This window comes from Schistocerca piceifrons, chromosome 2 (assembly GCF_021461385.2).
Source record: "Schistocerca piceifrons isolate TAMUIC-IGC-003096 chromosome 2, iqSchPice1.1, whole genome shotgun sequence".
In the NCBI taxonomy this organism is placed as follows: Eukaryota; Metazoa; Arthropoda; class Insecta; order Orthoptera; family Acrididae; genus Schistocerca; species Schistocerca piceifrons.
Window position 1 is genome coordinate 719767509 of NC_060139.1, and position 18371 is coordinate 719785879.

The 18371-nt window shown below is 38.6% G+C and overlaps 1 protein-coding gene across 1 annotated transcript in view; it reads right to left on the reverse strand.

Annotated features, from left to right (window-relative positions):
- Nucleotides 1–18371, reverse strand: part of LOC124775796 (A-kinase anchor protein 9-like) — a 517018-nt gene that overhangs the window by 344469 nt on the left and 154178 nt on the right. Inside the window, exons 10-11 of the mRNA XM_047250627.1 lie at nt 10302–10415; nt 8152–8319 (exon numbers count right to left, since the gene is read on the reverse strand). Of these exons, the coding sequence (XP_047106583.1) occupies nt 8152–8319; nt 10302–10415 (282 nt within the window). The remainder of the gene's footprint in view (nt 1–8151; nt 8320–10301; nt 10416–18371) is intronic.

An 18371-nucleotide genomic window follows, 5' to 3' on the forward strand; every position in this document is an offset into this window, starting at 1 on the left:
CATAGGAATACAAACATATTACTTGTCATTAATGTTGTTCTTAAGTTCGTTTTAATTTGTGATCCTCTTGACCTCATAACCAATTAATCATTTTCATTTTTGATTTAAGACAATTTTACTATCTATCTACTGGATGATTGTGAGACATTTATTCTGATATACTTAGACATCATAATATTATTCGTCTTTAAATAGGTAAAGCAATATTGACCTTTACATAGATAGCTCATCTTTCATTATTATACTGACTATAAACTTCCTGAGTTTCCATTATACTGACATCTAAATCTTTTCTTCATAGAGAACTTAACTTCGTAAATATCCCACCTCCCAAGAATATGGACTTGTATTGCAAAGCCTTTGTGAGCAATAATGTGGAGGTGTAAATTGTCCCCACACTGCACTCACATCTTTCCACCTCTTTAGTATAAACCATTTGGAAAAACCTCTTGTTATTTATTACCAATTTTAAGAATAATCTATGGATTAACCTTTTAACAAAACTTATTCCCCCTTCCACCAAAGACCACTTCTGTGTCTTAGTACAGTAAAATATATCTATTTCATTCAGTGTGGTAGTGCCCCATATTAATTCCTAGTCAACTATGGTACAGGTCAATCCCCTTCTTGGTGACCCTGCCCGCACAGTATAGGTCAGCCTTTCTTAGGTCTGTCTATCTGCCTTTTATTCATCATTCCTAATTAGAGAGTAAACTCCACATTTCAGATATATTTATATCTTCCATTACTTTTTCTTCTACTTTCTCCCATTATACTTTGAGGTTCCCTTTTGATTTCCATGTCTGCACTCTATTTCAGATGTTAAATCTGTTGTTTACTACCTTCTCCATATCTTAACTCATCTATTGACAACACTACATGTCTAAGTATTCTTAATTGCACTTTATTCTTTCTTTTGTTCTCTATTTTCTTAAAACCCATGCTCCAGCTACATTACCAATTCAAAAACTCACTGTTTCTACTGCCACCTTCTATTAATCCATTTTCTGTACCTGTACCCTATCTTTCTATTTGTCATCCCATTATTATAGTCACGTCAAATACTATTTAGTACTTGGTTGCTTATCCTCTCTCCCCTCCTAATTTATGACGTGCTTTTTTTTAAGTTTATTTAGTGAACTCTTGGATTATATGTCTTTAGTTTGTCGGCATTATATAAACCTTTCTCCTGACCAGTACATGGGTCAATTAAATAGTATGCTTTCAGGTGTGGACTATCCATGATCTTAAATGGTCCTGCATATTTCAGAAAAAATTTCTGCGTTTCCTTTTTAAGATTAGAACTATGACGTTCTTCTTTTACCAACACAAAATTGTTTATTTCAAATGTTGGGATTATTGCTGATGTATTACAATTTTGTAATCTTTTATTAGCTGATCTACACTATTGATTTTCTGCTATTTTGTCTACGTTAGCACTTTCTTCCTGTTGTACATCTTGCCATTTGAAGAATTTTAACAGTGGTTCTCCCATAAATTTTCTTCATAGTATTTCTACAGGAGACAATTCCGTAGAAAAATGGGGTAGTTCATTCAAAACCATTTGAAATTCTGGCAATAATTTTGCCCAAGTTGTATGTCTTGGTGAACAGTAAGTTCTGCATAAATGTCCTATCTCCTTCATAACTCTTTCAAATGGATTCGATTTTGGATTATATTTTTATATCACGACATGCCTTACGTTCTCCCAAGCTAGAAACTCTTTAAATGATTGACTCATAAACTGTGAACCATTAGCTGTTAATAATCTCTTAGGTTTTCCTACCTCTACAAAATATTTGTGCATACAGTTTATAACTGTCTCTGTGTTAGCTTGTTTAATTGGATATAATGTAATATAATTAGACCAACACTCTAATAGAACGTAAATATATCCGACACCTCCTTGACTTGATGGTAATGGTCCATAAAATCCAAAGCTGTTAAATCATGTAAAGCCCTATGTATTATAGGATACATTGTGTAATGTGTTCCTTTACTATTTTCCTTCACCTTTTGACAGACTTGACATGTCCATAGTAATCTAACAACTTTCATACCTAGGTGTTTAAAATGGTAAAACTTTATCATATGTTTTATACACTTCCTTATTCCTAAATCCTCATAACCTTTATGTATAAACCAAATTAAATCATTCTGTGCACACTCAGGTACACATAATTTCCAATATGATGTACTTGCATTTGCTCTCCAAAACACCACTTGATTGATCACTGTCCAAAGTTTGTCCTCTGTGGGAGGTAACTCATTTTTCTCATACTTCAACATTTTAAGATTTAATTCTACTTTGTCTTTCAGTCCTTTCCTGATTTTATTAGCTAACACACATACTTTGTCTATCGTATAGGTTATTTTCATAACATTTATATTAAAAAAATCATTCCTGGTCCAGTATATCTCTGAGAATTACTCATTCCTAATGGCAATCGTGATAAAGCATATGGTACGCAATTTAATGTTCCCTTGATGTACAGTATTTGTATCTGAAACTGTTGTAAAAACAATATCCACCTCATGAGCCTCCGATGTAATAAACGACTTTCCATTAAGAATATCAATGCTTGGTGATCTGTATAAATAACGATATCTGAACCCCAACTCAGTGTTTCGAATTTCTTTAAGCTGCATACCACAGCAAGTAATTCACTCTCCATTGCTGTATAATTCAGCTGATGTTTGTCTACGCTGCAACCAGCAAAAGCAATGGTTTTATGTTCTTCCTCTTCTGGGTCCTATTCCTCTTGAAATACTTCTGCTGCTATGCCATATTCTGAGGCATCTGTTGCGATGCCAAATGGTTCATGAAGACTCTGGTGGTTTCAAATAGGAGTATTGACTAGGGCAGGCTGTTCCAGCTCGTCGGCTCCGTTGTGAGCCATGGAGCGCTCCCTGCTCCAGGGAGCCGTGTCGCTCGCTGTGACCATTCAAGCGGGCCAGCACGCCGGAACGTGGCACGTCCTGTTGCGGTGTAATCGAGTGGTACCACATCCGAGAGTTCTTCAGTTACTTGCAGCTCCATGTCGACACCATGCACAAAGACTGCAAGCTGAGCACAGTCCGATATGTCGGTGCTTTTGTCAAATGCTAGCGAAAATGCAACAAAGCTCTCCGCCTTTTTTCCTGAGCTGTGTCTCTGAATCCATGCCATGCCATGTCAAGGATTCGACGAGACATTGTTAGTTTTGACAGGCAAACCCCTTCAATTGCGTTCACCTCCCTTGGAAACAAACATTCTGCAACTTCTACCACGCATGATTTTACAAGTGGTCCCACCGAAAACGGCTTGCCACTCGTCGCAATGATGTGAGCGACCCTATAGCTTGCTCGAAATGCAGATTCAGCCGTGTTTTCTCCGTTCGCATTCACCTGAAAATTATAAACGCATTACAGAACACGAACTATGTTGCATGTTTTGATACCCTCCGTATTACGAAACCATTTTTAACTTATGTCTCCTAGTATGTCGTTCTTAAGCCAGGCTTCCAGTTTTCTGCATGCAACACCTTCTACGTGATCGTTGTGCGCTGCGTGAAGACGTGTATAATGTCATTGTATATTGTACCTCTTCGCAGAATTAAATACTTTTTGACATATAAGACACTGCAGACGACCATCCCTCTCAATGAATAGAAAGGTATCCTCGAATAGAGGCACAGGGCTCCCGCTGCTAGTCATAGCTGTCATTGAACACGGATTATTGAGTCAGTTGCGGCTGCATGCGGCCAGGGGGCAGTGAGTTCGCTTTCCCCCTCCACGCAGGCTCCGAGCTGCGACAGTGAGCACTCCGGAGCGCTCCAGCTCCCTCGAGCTCGGTTGGAACAGCCTGGACTAGGGTATCCTTTTACTTACTGGAATGCCTTTGATGCATTTTCATCCCATATCCAAATGGCTCTGAGTGCTATGGGACTTAACATCTGAGGTCATTAGTCCCCTAGAACTGACAACTACTTAAACCTAACTAACCTAAGAACATCACACACATCCATGCCCGAGGCAGGATTCGAACCTGCCACCCCGTGCGGTTCCAGGCAGAAGCACCTAGAACCGCTCGGCCATGACGGCCGGCCATCCCATATTCATTTCACCTTTTGCTTTAATAGCGATAGCAGATGTGGATTTTTCATGACTTGTCCTTGTATATACCGCCTATAAAATCCCACTAATCCTAAAAAGGAACATAACTGTTTCACATTCTGCGGATGTGGATAGTCTCTCTAATGCGTTCTGGATCTGGCTTAATTCCTCTTATTCCTACGAGATGTCCCAAGAATTTTAGTTCCTCTAGCCCAAAATGTTATTTAGTGAGCTTAATAGTTATTCCCTTGGTATAGAATTTCTCTAGTTCTCTTGCAAGTAAATCGCAATGTTCCTCCCAGGTTTCTGAAACAATCAGTATATCATCTACATAAATCAGTAGCTCTTGTAACAACTTTCTCCCTAATGCTTGATCTAATGCTCTTACAAAAACTGATACTGATATGTTTAACCCAAATGGCAAAATTTTAAACTGGTATGACTTTCCATCATATAGGAATGCAGTATAAGGTGTAGATTTTTTACCTAATTTCACCTGCCAGTACCCAGCTGTCAGGTCCACAGAACTAAAATAATTTGCTTTTGCAAAACGAGCAAGTAGTTCATCTCTGCATATGGAACGATCTCTCTCCGGTTCAATGTGATGATTCAAGATTCTCGCGACTAGTACTAGGCACACACCTCCTGTTACCTTTCTGACAACTAAAAATGGATTGTTGTATACATTTGTACTTCTTTTTATAACATAATTATCTAACATTTTATCTATTTCTTCCTGTACTTCCTGTTTTACGTTGATAAGTACAGGGTAAGGTCTACAGTAAAAAGGTTCCTTGCTTTTGATCTTAAAACTACACACATAATTTCCTATGCTCCCTGGTTTGTCTGAAAATACATCTGAATATCTGCATAAAATTCCATATAACTCTTCCTTTTGAGTAGGGTTAACAGTTCCGATTCATAAGCCTTTGCATACAAATCAGCTTTATTTGCAGTTTGTTGTAGATTACTTACATCCTTCTCCATTAAACTCATATTCACTATTAACCGTAAATTATTACTCCCATTTAGTCCTTGACATAGAGCTGTCTTAAACAAGATCTCTTTATTATAGTTGTCTACATTGCAGTTAAAAGAACCACTCTGAAAATCTATTACTACTGCATATTTCATTAACCAATCTACTCCTAGTAATACTCGCGTATTTATTTTAGGGACTATTAACATGGTTTGTTCAAACACCAGCTGATCTATTTCAAATATAATCCTTGTTTCTCATTTCACTACATTGCTCTTAGTACCTGTAATACCTACAATATGTACTCCCGTAACAGGTAACTTGAGAAATTCCTTTATTCTTCCACTTTCCTCCGAAATTATTGATACTTCACTTCCTGAATCAATGTAAATTTCCACTCCTTTATTTCCTATTCTTCCGAATACAATCGGTTTGCATCGCACTTTTTCTAAATTCTCCTTTTCCGCTAGTAACCAATCATTAATAGGTGATATTTTACTATAAGCAATCATTTTACTTATATATGGGCCGAGTATTGTTCTGTGACATCCTGGATTCTGGCCCTTGACATAGGATTGTTCTCGTTTTCCATCACTATGACGGGATCCCAGTTGGAACTTACTTCCACAATATGCTGATTTTCCTGTGTCATTATTTCATGACATATTTATTTGTTGATTTTGAGGTTTAAACACCTGAGAGTTGATGTTATCAGTCTGAATTCTTCCCCCTCTAGGGTTATTGTGATTTAGACCATTATCCCTGCTGTGAACAGTTTCATTACTGCTTACTCTACAATAATTGGATTCCTTCGTCCGTGGCAAGGAATTAGGAACAGATTTGTTATTCCTATTCCCTGTATTTTGGCCATTCACTGAGTATTTTTCATTTATTTCAGTATTCCGTGTGTCTAAACCTTCAATAAACGTTAATAACTCATTCACGGTTTTCCACCCTCCTTGTCAAGTGTGGTATGGTAAATGTCTAATGAGTACTTTTACTAACTGCATTTCATCTATTGGATCATCTAAGTACTTTGATTTTGTCAGATGCCATTCTATGTACTTTTTATAATTGCCCCATGAATTATTGTATGGAGTAGGGTCTAATAACTTTAAGATTAATTTTTCCTGAGTACTTGAAGACCAGTACTTTCTCTTAAAGCTTTCCTCAAAATCTTTCCAAGACAAATTCTTCTGCATGAGCATTTCCCCATTCCGCCGCGTCTCCCATTTAATATCCTAATGCGAAATTATTTTCTTTAAGTCATCGCAATTTTTAGGTATAGATCTGGCAAACACTAGTAAAAAAATAAATTGGGTGTACATCACTGTCTGGTTTATACTTTGGAAACTGTTTTGCTAAATTAAATGCATTACCTATAGATAAACCCTCTGTTACATCTTTGGTTACTCCTGTCATAGTTTCAGGTTTACTATTTTCTAATTTCTTTTTATTATTGTCTATTGCTTTCCATATTCTGTCATGTTCTTGTTTACCGTTAATTGTACCCTTCCCAGAGGTGATTTTGTCATTATTTATTTCTGTTTCGTCTTTTACTTCTTTTTCTACGAGTAACAGTAAACGTTTTTCCAAATGTTTTATAGCATCAGGTGTCCCTGTTAAAGCATTTTCATGTATGGACATGATACGCTTATTTATGTTTTAAATACTAGCTCGTACTGCTTGAAATCAGGAATTCACATTATCTACATAGCCCATCCACTGTTGGGTTGTTAATCTAAAATGATCTGTTAACATTTGTTTATCTACTTGTTGCACCTCTATTGGCACTGATTCTCATAATTCACTTACTCTATAATTTATTTCCATTATTTTAATGTTTTGATCATTAATTTGTGCGTTAAAGTTAGATTCTAAGTTAGCTTTAACCTCTTGTATTTTATGGTTGAGTATGTCATCGATTGATTCAGTAATTTGTTCCTTAATAGACTCAACTAATTCTACTTGTTCTGCTCTCCGTCCTTTCCTAACATCCTCTGCTTGTTCTTCAATTATACCTTGTAGTATCGCCTTATCCTTCTCTGTTTGTTCTTTAATTATACCTTCTAGTGTCAATCTTAACTCCTCGTTTAGCAGTGCCATCTTTCTTGTGATCGGCATACACTATTTATTACCAATCGACAATATTAATATTGAACCCTATACTCACAGAAATGTCTCTACTTTTTCACCCTTCTGCAGAACTGTGAACTGCGTGATGGTTGTAGAACAGCATAAAAGCATCTCACTCCAGCAGTCCTGTTTGCAAAATACTTGTGGTTCACTGTAATGGCTGGTAACTGGGTTTTACAGTATTCCGATATGCTGTCTATATACGTATATAGACATGGTGAATTAATATAACCTTTACCTTTCTCAACCTCTTAGGCCTGCAACAACGATAATACTCCAGTGGAATGGTACTCCAGTTCACTGGGGACTGGGAGTGTGTGTCCTCTTGCTCAAACTTTTCCAATGTTATGAGTGTGAGTAGGCAGACACCTACCACAGACACCACATTTCTTGATTTCTTCATCTAAAGTTCCATGACAGATCAAATTTATCCCACTAAAGTGTCCAATACGTAAGATGTCAGGGCCCCAACCGTTAATGTCATCACTCCAGAGATAAAGTATATGTTGTTGGAAACTGAGTACATGAAGGAAGTCATCCTTGCAACAAAAGCACTAAGATTAAAGTTTTGGGATTGTTATCGTGTAATAAATTTTAAACACCAATATGTTACTTCAAATTTTTACTGGTTTGGATCCTGGTAACACAATGAAGTCATGAAACTGTGTGCCCAACTCGTTCCCTCCCCAATCCAAACACCTTCATGTCTGTGTAAATAGGAAAAGGAAGAGATGGAAGTGGATAAATGAACAAACGATAATACTATCTTGATAAATTTCATAAATGCCATAGTAAGTCCAGGATGGAATAACAATTATATCCTTTCTGTATCACAGTAAACATATTTACTTCTATCTCCTCTCCTCTTGTATCGCATTAACCTTTTACAAGGAACTCTGAATATTATGCTGAAGGCTAAGATGTTGAAAAATAACTGATACCTGTGATTCCAGAAACTTTAACTGCCACTGCTGTATGCACAAATCTCGATTACGAATCTCTGCTTGGAACAACATTTTCTGTTCTTGATACTTCTCTTTCTCCTTCTGCAAACAGTTACATGTATCCTTCAGATCAGCCTCTAGTTTCTGCTTTTCATTATTTAACAGCTGTGGATAATGAGATAAAATAATTAGTTTCCAGCAAAATTGCTTGTCAAGATTTTTCATGTTGTATTAAAGTGCTGCACAATGCTTAATTGAAATAAAATGACTCCATATTCTGACACAAATTTGTTTTCAAATTTCGTATTTTACCTTTCATACATTACACTGAACACTATTCTCTGATTTAAAGACTATACTTCATGACTCATGAACACTTGAAATTTATCAATAATTTTTTACCACATTTTATGGACAAACTCATTTTTCCTTTTTTCTTGGTTGCAAATTATTATAGGAAATTAGGTTAGGCTGTATCAAAGATTGTCAAGTTCAGCCAAAGCTGCTTTTAGTGCTTACTCCACGGATTAGTTACCATTACTTACTTTCTTTTGAAATGAAGGTCAACAATTTACCAAATTCAAGTTCTCATTTTCTGGCTTAGAGATTAAGACACTGGACTCATATTTGTAGGTTCAGCGGGATTCAAATCCTTGTTTGTCCTACTTTAATTTTTTTGTGTTTTCATAACTCACTTGAGGCAAACACCAGTATAATTTTCAGAAAGGCCACAACTGAGTTTCTGCCCAAGGCTTGCTTCTAATGAGCCCACTTTCATTAAATTTTAAATGTCCTTTCTCCTTTCAACCTGTAATTCCACAACTACTTCCATGATTGTGCTTCACACCTTTCGGTCATCTCCTCATTCTCTCTCTCTCTCTCTCTCTCTCTCTCTCTCTCTCTCTCTCTCTAAACAGCCTTCTCTTCACCAGTGATTCTTACTTTTTAAGAGACTACAAGGGAAGAAGCAAAGTGAAATTTTAACATCCTGATTACTGACAGCAGAGTACCATTTCAGTTGGACAATGAAAACAGAAGACTATGCTCATGAGCTTGTTCAAAGCAACATCACTTGCCAGAAATGGTTTGGTGAAGTTAAAAATTAAAAACAGAAAAACTAACAGAGAAATGGCAGGCAGGGATCTGAACAATGCTTCTATGGGTCCAGTTTCTTAATCAGTAAGCCGCTCTTGTCAGTTTATGGACCATAAAGTTGTCTGTTGCTTGCATTTTGTTCATTTTCATTCAAGATGTCTTGAATATCTTTGTTAACTCAAATTTTCATTTCCATTTTTGTTACATTTTCATTACATTTTGAGTCTCCTTCCCCCTGTATCCATGTATAGATAAAAGAAGTTTTTTTTGATTGTGAGAATAAGTGCTTCTTATGTTGCAGTTACCCATATAAAATATAAGTAGTGGACATTCTGATAATACATTAAACTAATAGGAATGTGATATAGGGATAGCAGAAATACAGTCACTGCTAAGGTAGGTGCTTGTCAACACCACTGACAGAATTGATCCATAGAATGTCCACAGTTATAGTTCAATTCATTAAGTGGCTGTTAATACAGGGTACAGAAAGAACTGCACAGTATACACCATACAACATAATACCAACAAATAATGTGGTCAGGTTGCATCTTTTACAAGTCAATCATTATTTGGATGATCAGCTTATGTGATGTGGTGTGTGCAGAGAGGTAGTACCTTCTTCAACTGCTCACTCTCCATCAGTTCTGTATCCAAACTGCAGCTGACAGCCAGGGATACTGAAGAAAAGCTTTTAATTATTTATTTTCATTTTCTAATGGCAAGTGTTTACAGTTTCCTGGAAGGATAGTATTTTCGCATACTTTTGCAGGTTTCTGTTCTTATTATGGTTTTTGTTATAACATAGCACTGTGCCCTCCATTAATTATTATGAAAAAATACAACAATTTTAGTTTTAAAAATATGGATGATGTCTTCTCCTAGCCTAATGTAAAAAAGAAGAAGAAGAAGAAGAAGAAGAAAGAAAGGCTGAAAAGTTGGTGCTATTTCAGTTTGTAAAATACATTGACTGTATGAGTATAAAATGACTTGAACTTGATGTCTCGAGTTAAAGAGGTAATTAGCGTTGCTTCGAGGAAGACAATACGTACCATTTGAATTTTCTCTCTCCCTGTAATTTCAGTCTTCAGCAACTGAAGTTCTATTTCTAATTTCTTTTTCTCAGTTTGTTCTTGATTCAGTTTCTCTCCAATTAAATTGTTATCCTAAAAATGGAACTATGTATTAACACATGACCAGCTGAAAATAATAATGGTTCTCCAAAAACAAATTCATTGTTCTTTTTATAATAAGCCTGAAGATTCACTTCGCTACTTCCTGTGAAATGTATGGATCAGTATGCAAGATATTGCTACACAGTCAAACCAATCTTCTCACTCTGTAGCACTAGTAATTAAACAAATTTGTATTAATGTGGACATAGTTTCAGGACAAACTTTTAAGGAGTGTCAAATTCACAAAATTTATTCAGTTTACAAAGTGTGGTACATTGATGGAACCTTTTCCCAGCACAATACTGTTCATCACTTCATGCATACATTTGTGAACCATTATTTTAACAAAATTGTCAGACATACAAATAGATTTAATATTTAAAAACTGTTGCTCCCCTGATATAAAGTAAAAATTGGGAATTACCATAACAAAACAAATTAATCGATATGGAATGTTTGTATTCATGTGATTAGTCCTGCAAATGAGAAACATTCAACTGAACCAAATACAATACTATCAAACCCAATACTATCAAACAACAGATTATCTACTTCACTCAGTGGTATGAAAGGTTGTCTCTCTCTTCCTTAACCCTTGCCCCTTCTTTTCCCTCACTTCTTCATTCTTCATCAAAACCACTCCACCCAAACTCTCTCTTCCTCAATGCAACACCGTAACACTATATACCACTATTATTGGGTGTGTATTTGTGTGTCCATGTGCTCGAAAGAACAAAAGTTTAGAAGCTGATATACCACATTCCATTTTCTGCTTATATACCTAACTACCATTCCATGCCTCCACTAAACAGCAAGTGACTATCCCAACACACTAGAGTAGAACATAACTCATACACTGCTCGTTCCATTCACCCATGGTGAAGAGATGTGTCTGTAATGATGATGATGATGATGGTCACAACAGCATAGTCTGTGCACATGGCATCAAGGTCTTTAGCATCTACATTAAAATTTGATTAAATACATATAGATTATGTTGTATATTGACCTAGGCTGACTATGAATGCTGCAAGTCCAATATCTTCACCCTGCGAGTTTGCCTACCCGTCGCTCACAGCTGTCTCACCTCTGGAGAATAATTGTAACACAACAAGGGGATCGCATGCTATGGGTACAACAAAATATATAAACAGCTCATTGATACAATGTCATGGACTCTACACTGTATATGAACAGCCCATTGATACACTGTCTGTTACAGGTGCCACTAGAGGGCACACACCATGCTTCTGAGTAGCCCACGCTTCAGGAAACGAACAACACTACTATCAAGGAAACAAGTACCATCTGCACACCAAGATGTCATGGACATACTTCTGTCTGTTGGATACCTAAGGCCAAGCACAGCCTCCAGCAGGCAGTCAGTTGCTCACTCAGTTCCAGACCAGGAACCAGCTACACTTACAACCCATCAATCTGAGTATGCCAAGACCAGCCGCACCATTCTGCTTCACTCTGCACCATCTCTTTACAGCTTCAGGTTATTCTACATGGTGCGGCCCCCACAGACACCGCCTTATAGCCACTCTGGATGAGGCTTCCCACAGATCTGGTATCACACCAGTGAGCTTTGTCTCTGTTGTTGTCAAGTGATCATGAACGATATTTCAGAAGTTCTTGGAAATAACTTATTTGAAAACTTTTACTGAGAACAAAGTGCTCTTAATCCAACATGGAAATAATCATTTTCTTCGGCGTGCATCACCGAGAAGTAGGAAACTAAATTGGTAACAAATTTTATTCTCACATTGGCACTTTCTTCAAGTTGGTTTCTCTCTCCTCTTCAGCTGTACACAAACTAGTGATTAGGAAGAAGGTTTTATGTGTCAAAGTTTTCAGTCCATGCAATCTCCACCCATGGTTCTTGATAGTTCTTTTTCTGGCAGTATGTCCACGTGTTGTTACAAAAGTAATTCCCTTCACTGAGGCTGCTGGTCTGCAGTTTTCAGTGATTGTCATCTGGCTCCAGCATTTCCACTGGCCCTAGCACCATCTCCTGTCCAAATCCACATGCTACTCTCCCATGGGGCATCTGCTGTGGTGTCCTGCCAATCCACCACACACCCTCCTGTCAGCTGTGTTCAATGGTGCCCTGCCACTTCACCATGAAGCCACAGCCATGGCCAGCCTGCATCATGAGGGTGGCACAGCCCAGGACATGTCATCCAGCTCCTCAGACACCCCTCCAACGCACTGCACAAGGCCCCACCCATTGCCGGCTTCCTTGGAGATGACTTCGTCACCTCCTTCATAAGGGGGAAGGGGTGTTGAATATCTACTGTAAGTCAACTAAACGTGCTGCCAGTCAGACGTCTCTGCCATGTGGGTTCAACTATTTGTTGCCCAGAGGCATCCTGCTCTGGAGAATATTTACTAATACATCAACGGCATCACATGTTATCGACACAGTTCTGTATATAAACAGCACTTTGGCACACTGTCTGTTACAGGTGCACTAGAGGGCACCTGCCATGCTTCCGAGCAGCCACTGCATCAGGAAACAAGTATCATCTACACATCACGTGTCATGGATGTACTTCCGTCTGCTGGATACCTAAAGCCAAGCATAGCCTCAAGTGGACGGTCAGTTGCTCATTCAGTCCTAGGCCAGGAGATGGCTACAGACATAACTCATCAATCGGAACTTGCCAGGAGCAGTCACGATGCTCTGCTCCACTCGGCACTGTCTCCATACAGCTCCACATTGTTCTACATGGCAAGGTGCCCACTGATGCCAGCTTACAGCCACTCAAGATGAGGCAGTCCGTGAATCTGTATCACACCAGTGAACTTTGTTTATATTGTTGTCCAGTGATCACAAGCAATCTTTCAATCGTTCTTCAAACTAACATATTTGGGACATTGTGCTGTGAATAAAGCGTTCTTACTTCAACTTGGATATCATAATTTAATATGGCATGCATCGGAATCAAGTAGGATACTACAGCTAAAATGGCTGAAAAAAATAAACATTTGTATTACAACAGACAATAAAACATTTCCTTAAAAATTAAAAGTAAATATTTGTGGATTAAAACAGACCATTCACCAAAAAGCAGAAGCATTGAATTTTCAATCGGCACACACAAAAGAAAGAAAACTTGCCAGATTTCAGATTCGACATCTCAAAACTTCTGCTTTTCGGTGATTGTCTCCTTCATCCAAAAGTATTTATATTCTAGAACTTTCCTACAACATTTAGGCCTAAATGTAAGAACATGCAAGTGCAAAACCCCTCCCCACAGATGTGCTCAACATCGGTTCTTAAAAAACTGTTTACAATATTAAAGAACATAGTGAAGATGAATGACAAGGCAGATACATGTGGCTGGCTGACCACAGGGCTACAAAAAAAGAATAACCCAGTCATTTCACAGCACACTAAAACCTAAGGAAGATACATGTGGTTGGCTAATCACAGGACTACAAAAAAAGGATGACCCATTCATTCCAAAATGCATTAAAACCTATGGAGTACAGGTAATTTTCAAAACTTCAAGGCTTTGCTACATTCATAATAGAGTTAAAATAGAGAGCAAGTTGTCACTTTAATTTACTGCTGTTCTCTTGTCATATTATAAAATTAAATCTGTTAAAATGTGGCATATAGTAAACTGTACATTATGAGCACCACAGGAGGGGAGTCCTCTCACTGAAGATGATGCCATGCATTAATGGGCATTGTCCATTTGTAGGTGTATTAATGTAGCTCTGCCCCTTCTGAATGACTGATGTAATGTATTATATGGCCAGTCAGTTGCTTTCAGAATCTGCAGCTTCTTGTTGATTGCTGCAAGCCAGTCCTCCTCCTCTCTACAGCTCAAGGTAGCTCTCTGCCCCTTCTGAATGACTGAGGTAGGGTATAACACGGCCAGCCAGTTGGTTTCAGAATCTGCAGCTTCTTGTTGCTTGGTGTAAGCCATTCCTCCTCCGCTCTACAGTTTTCACAAATTATTGATTCAACAATGAGATGACATCCTAAGGGAAAATGGCCATTGTATCACACAGGCCTCTGTCATTGCTATATTTGCTAGCTAAGTTCCCTGAATTCCTTCATATCCCAATACCCAGCATAAATATATATACTGCTATTCCTGTTGCAGTACAAGAAGAGAGTCTCATATTCTGTACAGTTCTCTTCTGGATACATTAGTTATAGGACAGTCTGCAGCTCGTAGTCTTGCGGTAGCGTTCTCGCTCCCTGTGCACGGGGTCCTGGGTTCGATTCCCGGCGGGATCATGGAATTTTTCTCTGTCTCGAGATGACTGGGTGTTGTGTGTCTTTCATCATCATTGACTCGCAAGCCGCCGAAGTGGCATCAGCTAAAAAGGACTTGCATTTCCGGCGGCCAAATACCCCACATGGGGTCTCCCAGCCAGCAATGCCATATGATCATTTCATTTCAGTTATAGGACAGTAAATGAATCAGAACAGAAGAGAATTTTTTCCATCTTGATGGATGGTGCCCCACCTGCTCCAGCGCCTTCAAGTTCACACTGGGAAGTAAAAACTAAAGACATAGGTAGGTAATAGTACTGGGCAGCCAAGGGATCTCCTTGTTGTGAGTTGTCAATATACAGGTATACTTCAATAATATTATCATGCTATCTTAAATATTATTAAAACACTTAAATTATATCTCGAGCCCCTTATTTTTCATACAGTTACTTCTAAAATCATTCTGCACACGTCCAGAAGCCATGGAGAGTTTTAGTCCACACTTTTTTTTAAAAAAATTCTTTGCATGAATCCTGAATGACCCCATTACTCAACGACAACTGTTAAATAATCATTTGAATGGTGGGCAAGCAGCAAAGTGATATGGAAAAGTCTTCCATGAAGGATGAATACTGAACGTGGCTCCTTAGAACAGACTTAATACTGTTAACAGCAACTGCAAACAATGTTATACTTAAAACACTATCTTGAAGGATGCCATTCTCTTGTACCACGTGATCAGACTAGATACTGCCAACTCTATATCTAAATTAATTCAAGGAAAGGCTCACAGTGGTGGTCACAAGAATGCACAGTCACAACAAGACTGTACTCTAGATGGCCACATGGCACTACCGAGTGGGAATATCACTGCGTTTGGTGTATGGATCTTCCACATTGTACTGCATCTGTAGTGACAATTTGAGCAGCAGTTGGCACCACAGTGAAGCAAACTGTAACAAATTGGCTACTTTAATGACAGCTCCGAGTCAGAAGCCCTGTAGCGTGCATTCCACTGATGCCAAATCACCACCATTTGCAGCTTCAGTTGTGTCCAGCAGAAGCTCATTGGAGGCACGATTGAGGTATGTTTTATGAGGGTTAACTGAAAAGTAATGCCTCCACCTTCGTAACTCTTCAACAGTTGCCAGCATTGGTATGCGACAGGTACTGGTTTGTTCTTTAGCCTCTTCTCTACAGCTCCAGTTGGTGGGAAGCCTTAGCATTGAACGGTTGCGTTGTTACAATGTAAAGAATGAAACCCTGCACAGACGTTTGGTCAATGCGATTTAAGCAACATGCAGTCATCGAATTCTTGACAGCAAAAGGAGATTCATCACACAATGAAAGCAGTTTATGGTGACTATGTTGATGTGAGTACAGCCGGCCGCGGTGGTCTAGCGGTTCTAGGCGCGCAGTCCGGAACCGCGCGACTGCTACGGTCGCAGGTTCGAATCCTGCCTCAGGCATGGATGTGTGTGATGTCATTAGGTTAGTTAGGTTTAAGTAGTTCTAAGTTCTAGGGGACTGATGACCACAGTAGTTAAGTCCCATAGTGCTCAGAGCCATTTGAATCATTTGATGTGAGTACTGTGCATCATTGGGCGAGTGAGTTTCAAGATGTTGAGGCGGGAACATCTGACCTGCGTGACAAACAAAGAGTTGGATGTCCTGTGACAGCAACCATCGAGTTTCAAAAGCAAAATTTTGACAGACTGATTCAGGATGATCGTCATATTACTCAGAGGGAAATTGCAAGCAGAACTGGCATTTCACAAGAACGTATGGGTCACATTATTGCTTTGCTTGGCTATCAGAAGATCTGTGCACGATGGGTACCCCGGATGCTGACTCCTGAAATGAAAGTGCACAGACTTGAAATTTTCCAGGCACTCTTGGTGCCAGTGATGGCCATGTCTTGGTTAGGAGGAGGCCAGTTGAGGGCCTGCAACCAACCTCTCTATGTGCTTCACACACTGAACCTACACCAGGAGTTACAGTCTCTTGACACAATTTTGCATGATAGCAGGGGCACTCACATGGTTATCCCAGGTACCCTGACTGCAAATTTGTACATCAGTCTGGTGATTCAACCTGCTGTGCTGCCATTCATAAACAGCATTCCAGGGGGTGTTTTCCAGAAGGACTACACTCATCCACTTACTGCTGCTGTAAACCAGCATGTTCTACAGAGTGTTGACATGTTGCCTTGACCTAATCGATCACCAGATCTGTCTCCAGCCAAGCAAATATGGGACATCATCCACAAACAACATTAACCATCCCCATATTGACCAACCACATACAATAGGCACAGAACTCCATCCTACAAATTGACATCCAGCATCTGCACACCACAATGCATGCACATTTGTGGGCTTGCATTCAATATTCTGGCTGTTACACTGGTTATTAATGTACCAGCATTTTGCTTTTGAAATGGTTTACCTCGTACTTAAATTAACCCATGTTCTTGCAATGTTAGTCATTTAAAGATATTACCCAGGCCAATGTATTCCTGAACTTTCATTACTATCTCATATTAATTAATTTTTAGGTGTTGCAATTTTTTTTCCGTCAGTATACAATAAATTGGCTGTGGCTTTTCTTTGAGTATGGCTTTGTCAAACAATTGTATGCAAACTGGGAAACGGTAACTGGAGTGCAGATTATCAATACTACCCACTGGAAGGCACGCACAGAGGCAGATCATATCAAAATATAATTTGATATGTAGTAATGTTGCAGAATGGCTCATCAGCAGTGCTGGAAGGAATGCACTATTCCATGATGAGAAGAAATAGATCTCGTGTCAACAAGAGGCTCTCGATACATCTATTCTGGGAAGAGATGACAGTGAAGTTCCATAACGCATTGTGTATTTGAAAGTTGTCTATATTTCAGGAAAGGTTGACTGAGGTTGACACGAGCTTCCTCATCTACTGATTGCTGAGAGGGCAGAGAGAGAGAGAGAGAGAGAGAGAGAGAGAGAGAGAGAGAGAGAGAGAGAGAGAGAGATCCTATGATGTATATATAAACCATTGCATCACTTAATTGTAATTTGATGGTAACAAAATGATTGAAAGGTCAATTAAAAGATAACATTCTATGAATTGGAGCATCGAATATCAGAAGTGGAAATGAACTAAAATTTTTTGCCATAATAATGTGATGCTGAATCAGAATAAAACACATGCCTAAATAAGGAAGTAAATGCACTCATGCTAAGGGAGGATAGAAGATATATTAGATCATTTGATACTGTAAACTCATTTCCAGTACAAGGATAGCAGCATCTGTCTAACCTCTGAGCATGAAGCTTTTTGTCTGTTCTCATCCTGTTGTCCAGAAATTACCTGAATAATTATCTACTGTACAGAGGTCTATATGTTGACTATTACAATCCAAGCTATCATCTACCTACTGTTAACAGTAGTGGGTACAATTTTAGCAGATCACGTCACAGTGGCCTTTGTAAAACCAGGTGGCTGCACATCATTTGATATAAAGTACACCACATTTCAAGTTATTATGATTTGGTCATGATCAAAGGCTCTCTGAGGTTACCTCTGCTTAAGTGTCTGTAAGTGATCAGCAGAAAATCCAATGCCATCACAATGAGTATCATCCAGGGTGTTTCAAAAAGATTCATCAAATTCCACAAGACTCTGTCTTCTATGTGGATGTAGACAGAAACTTGAGATGTA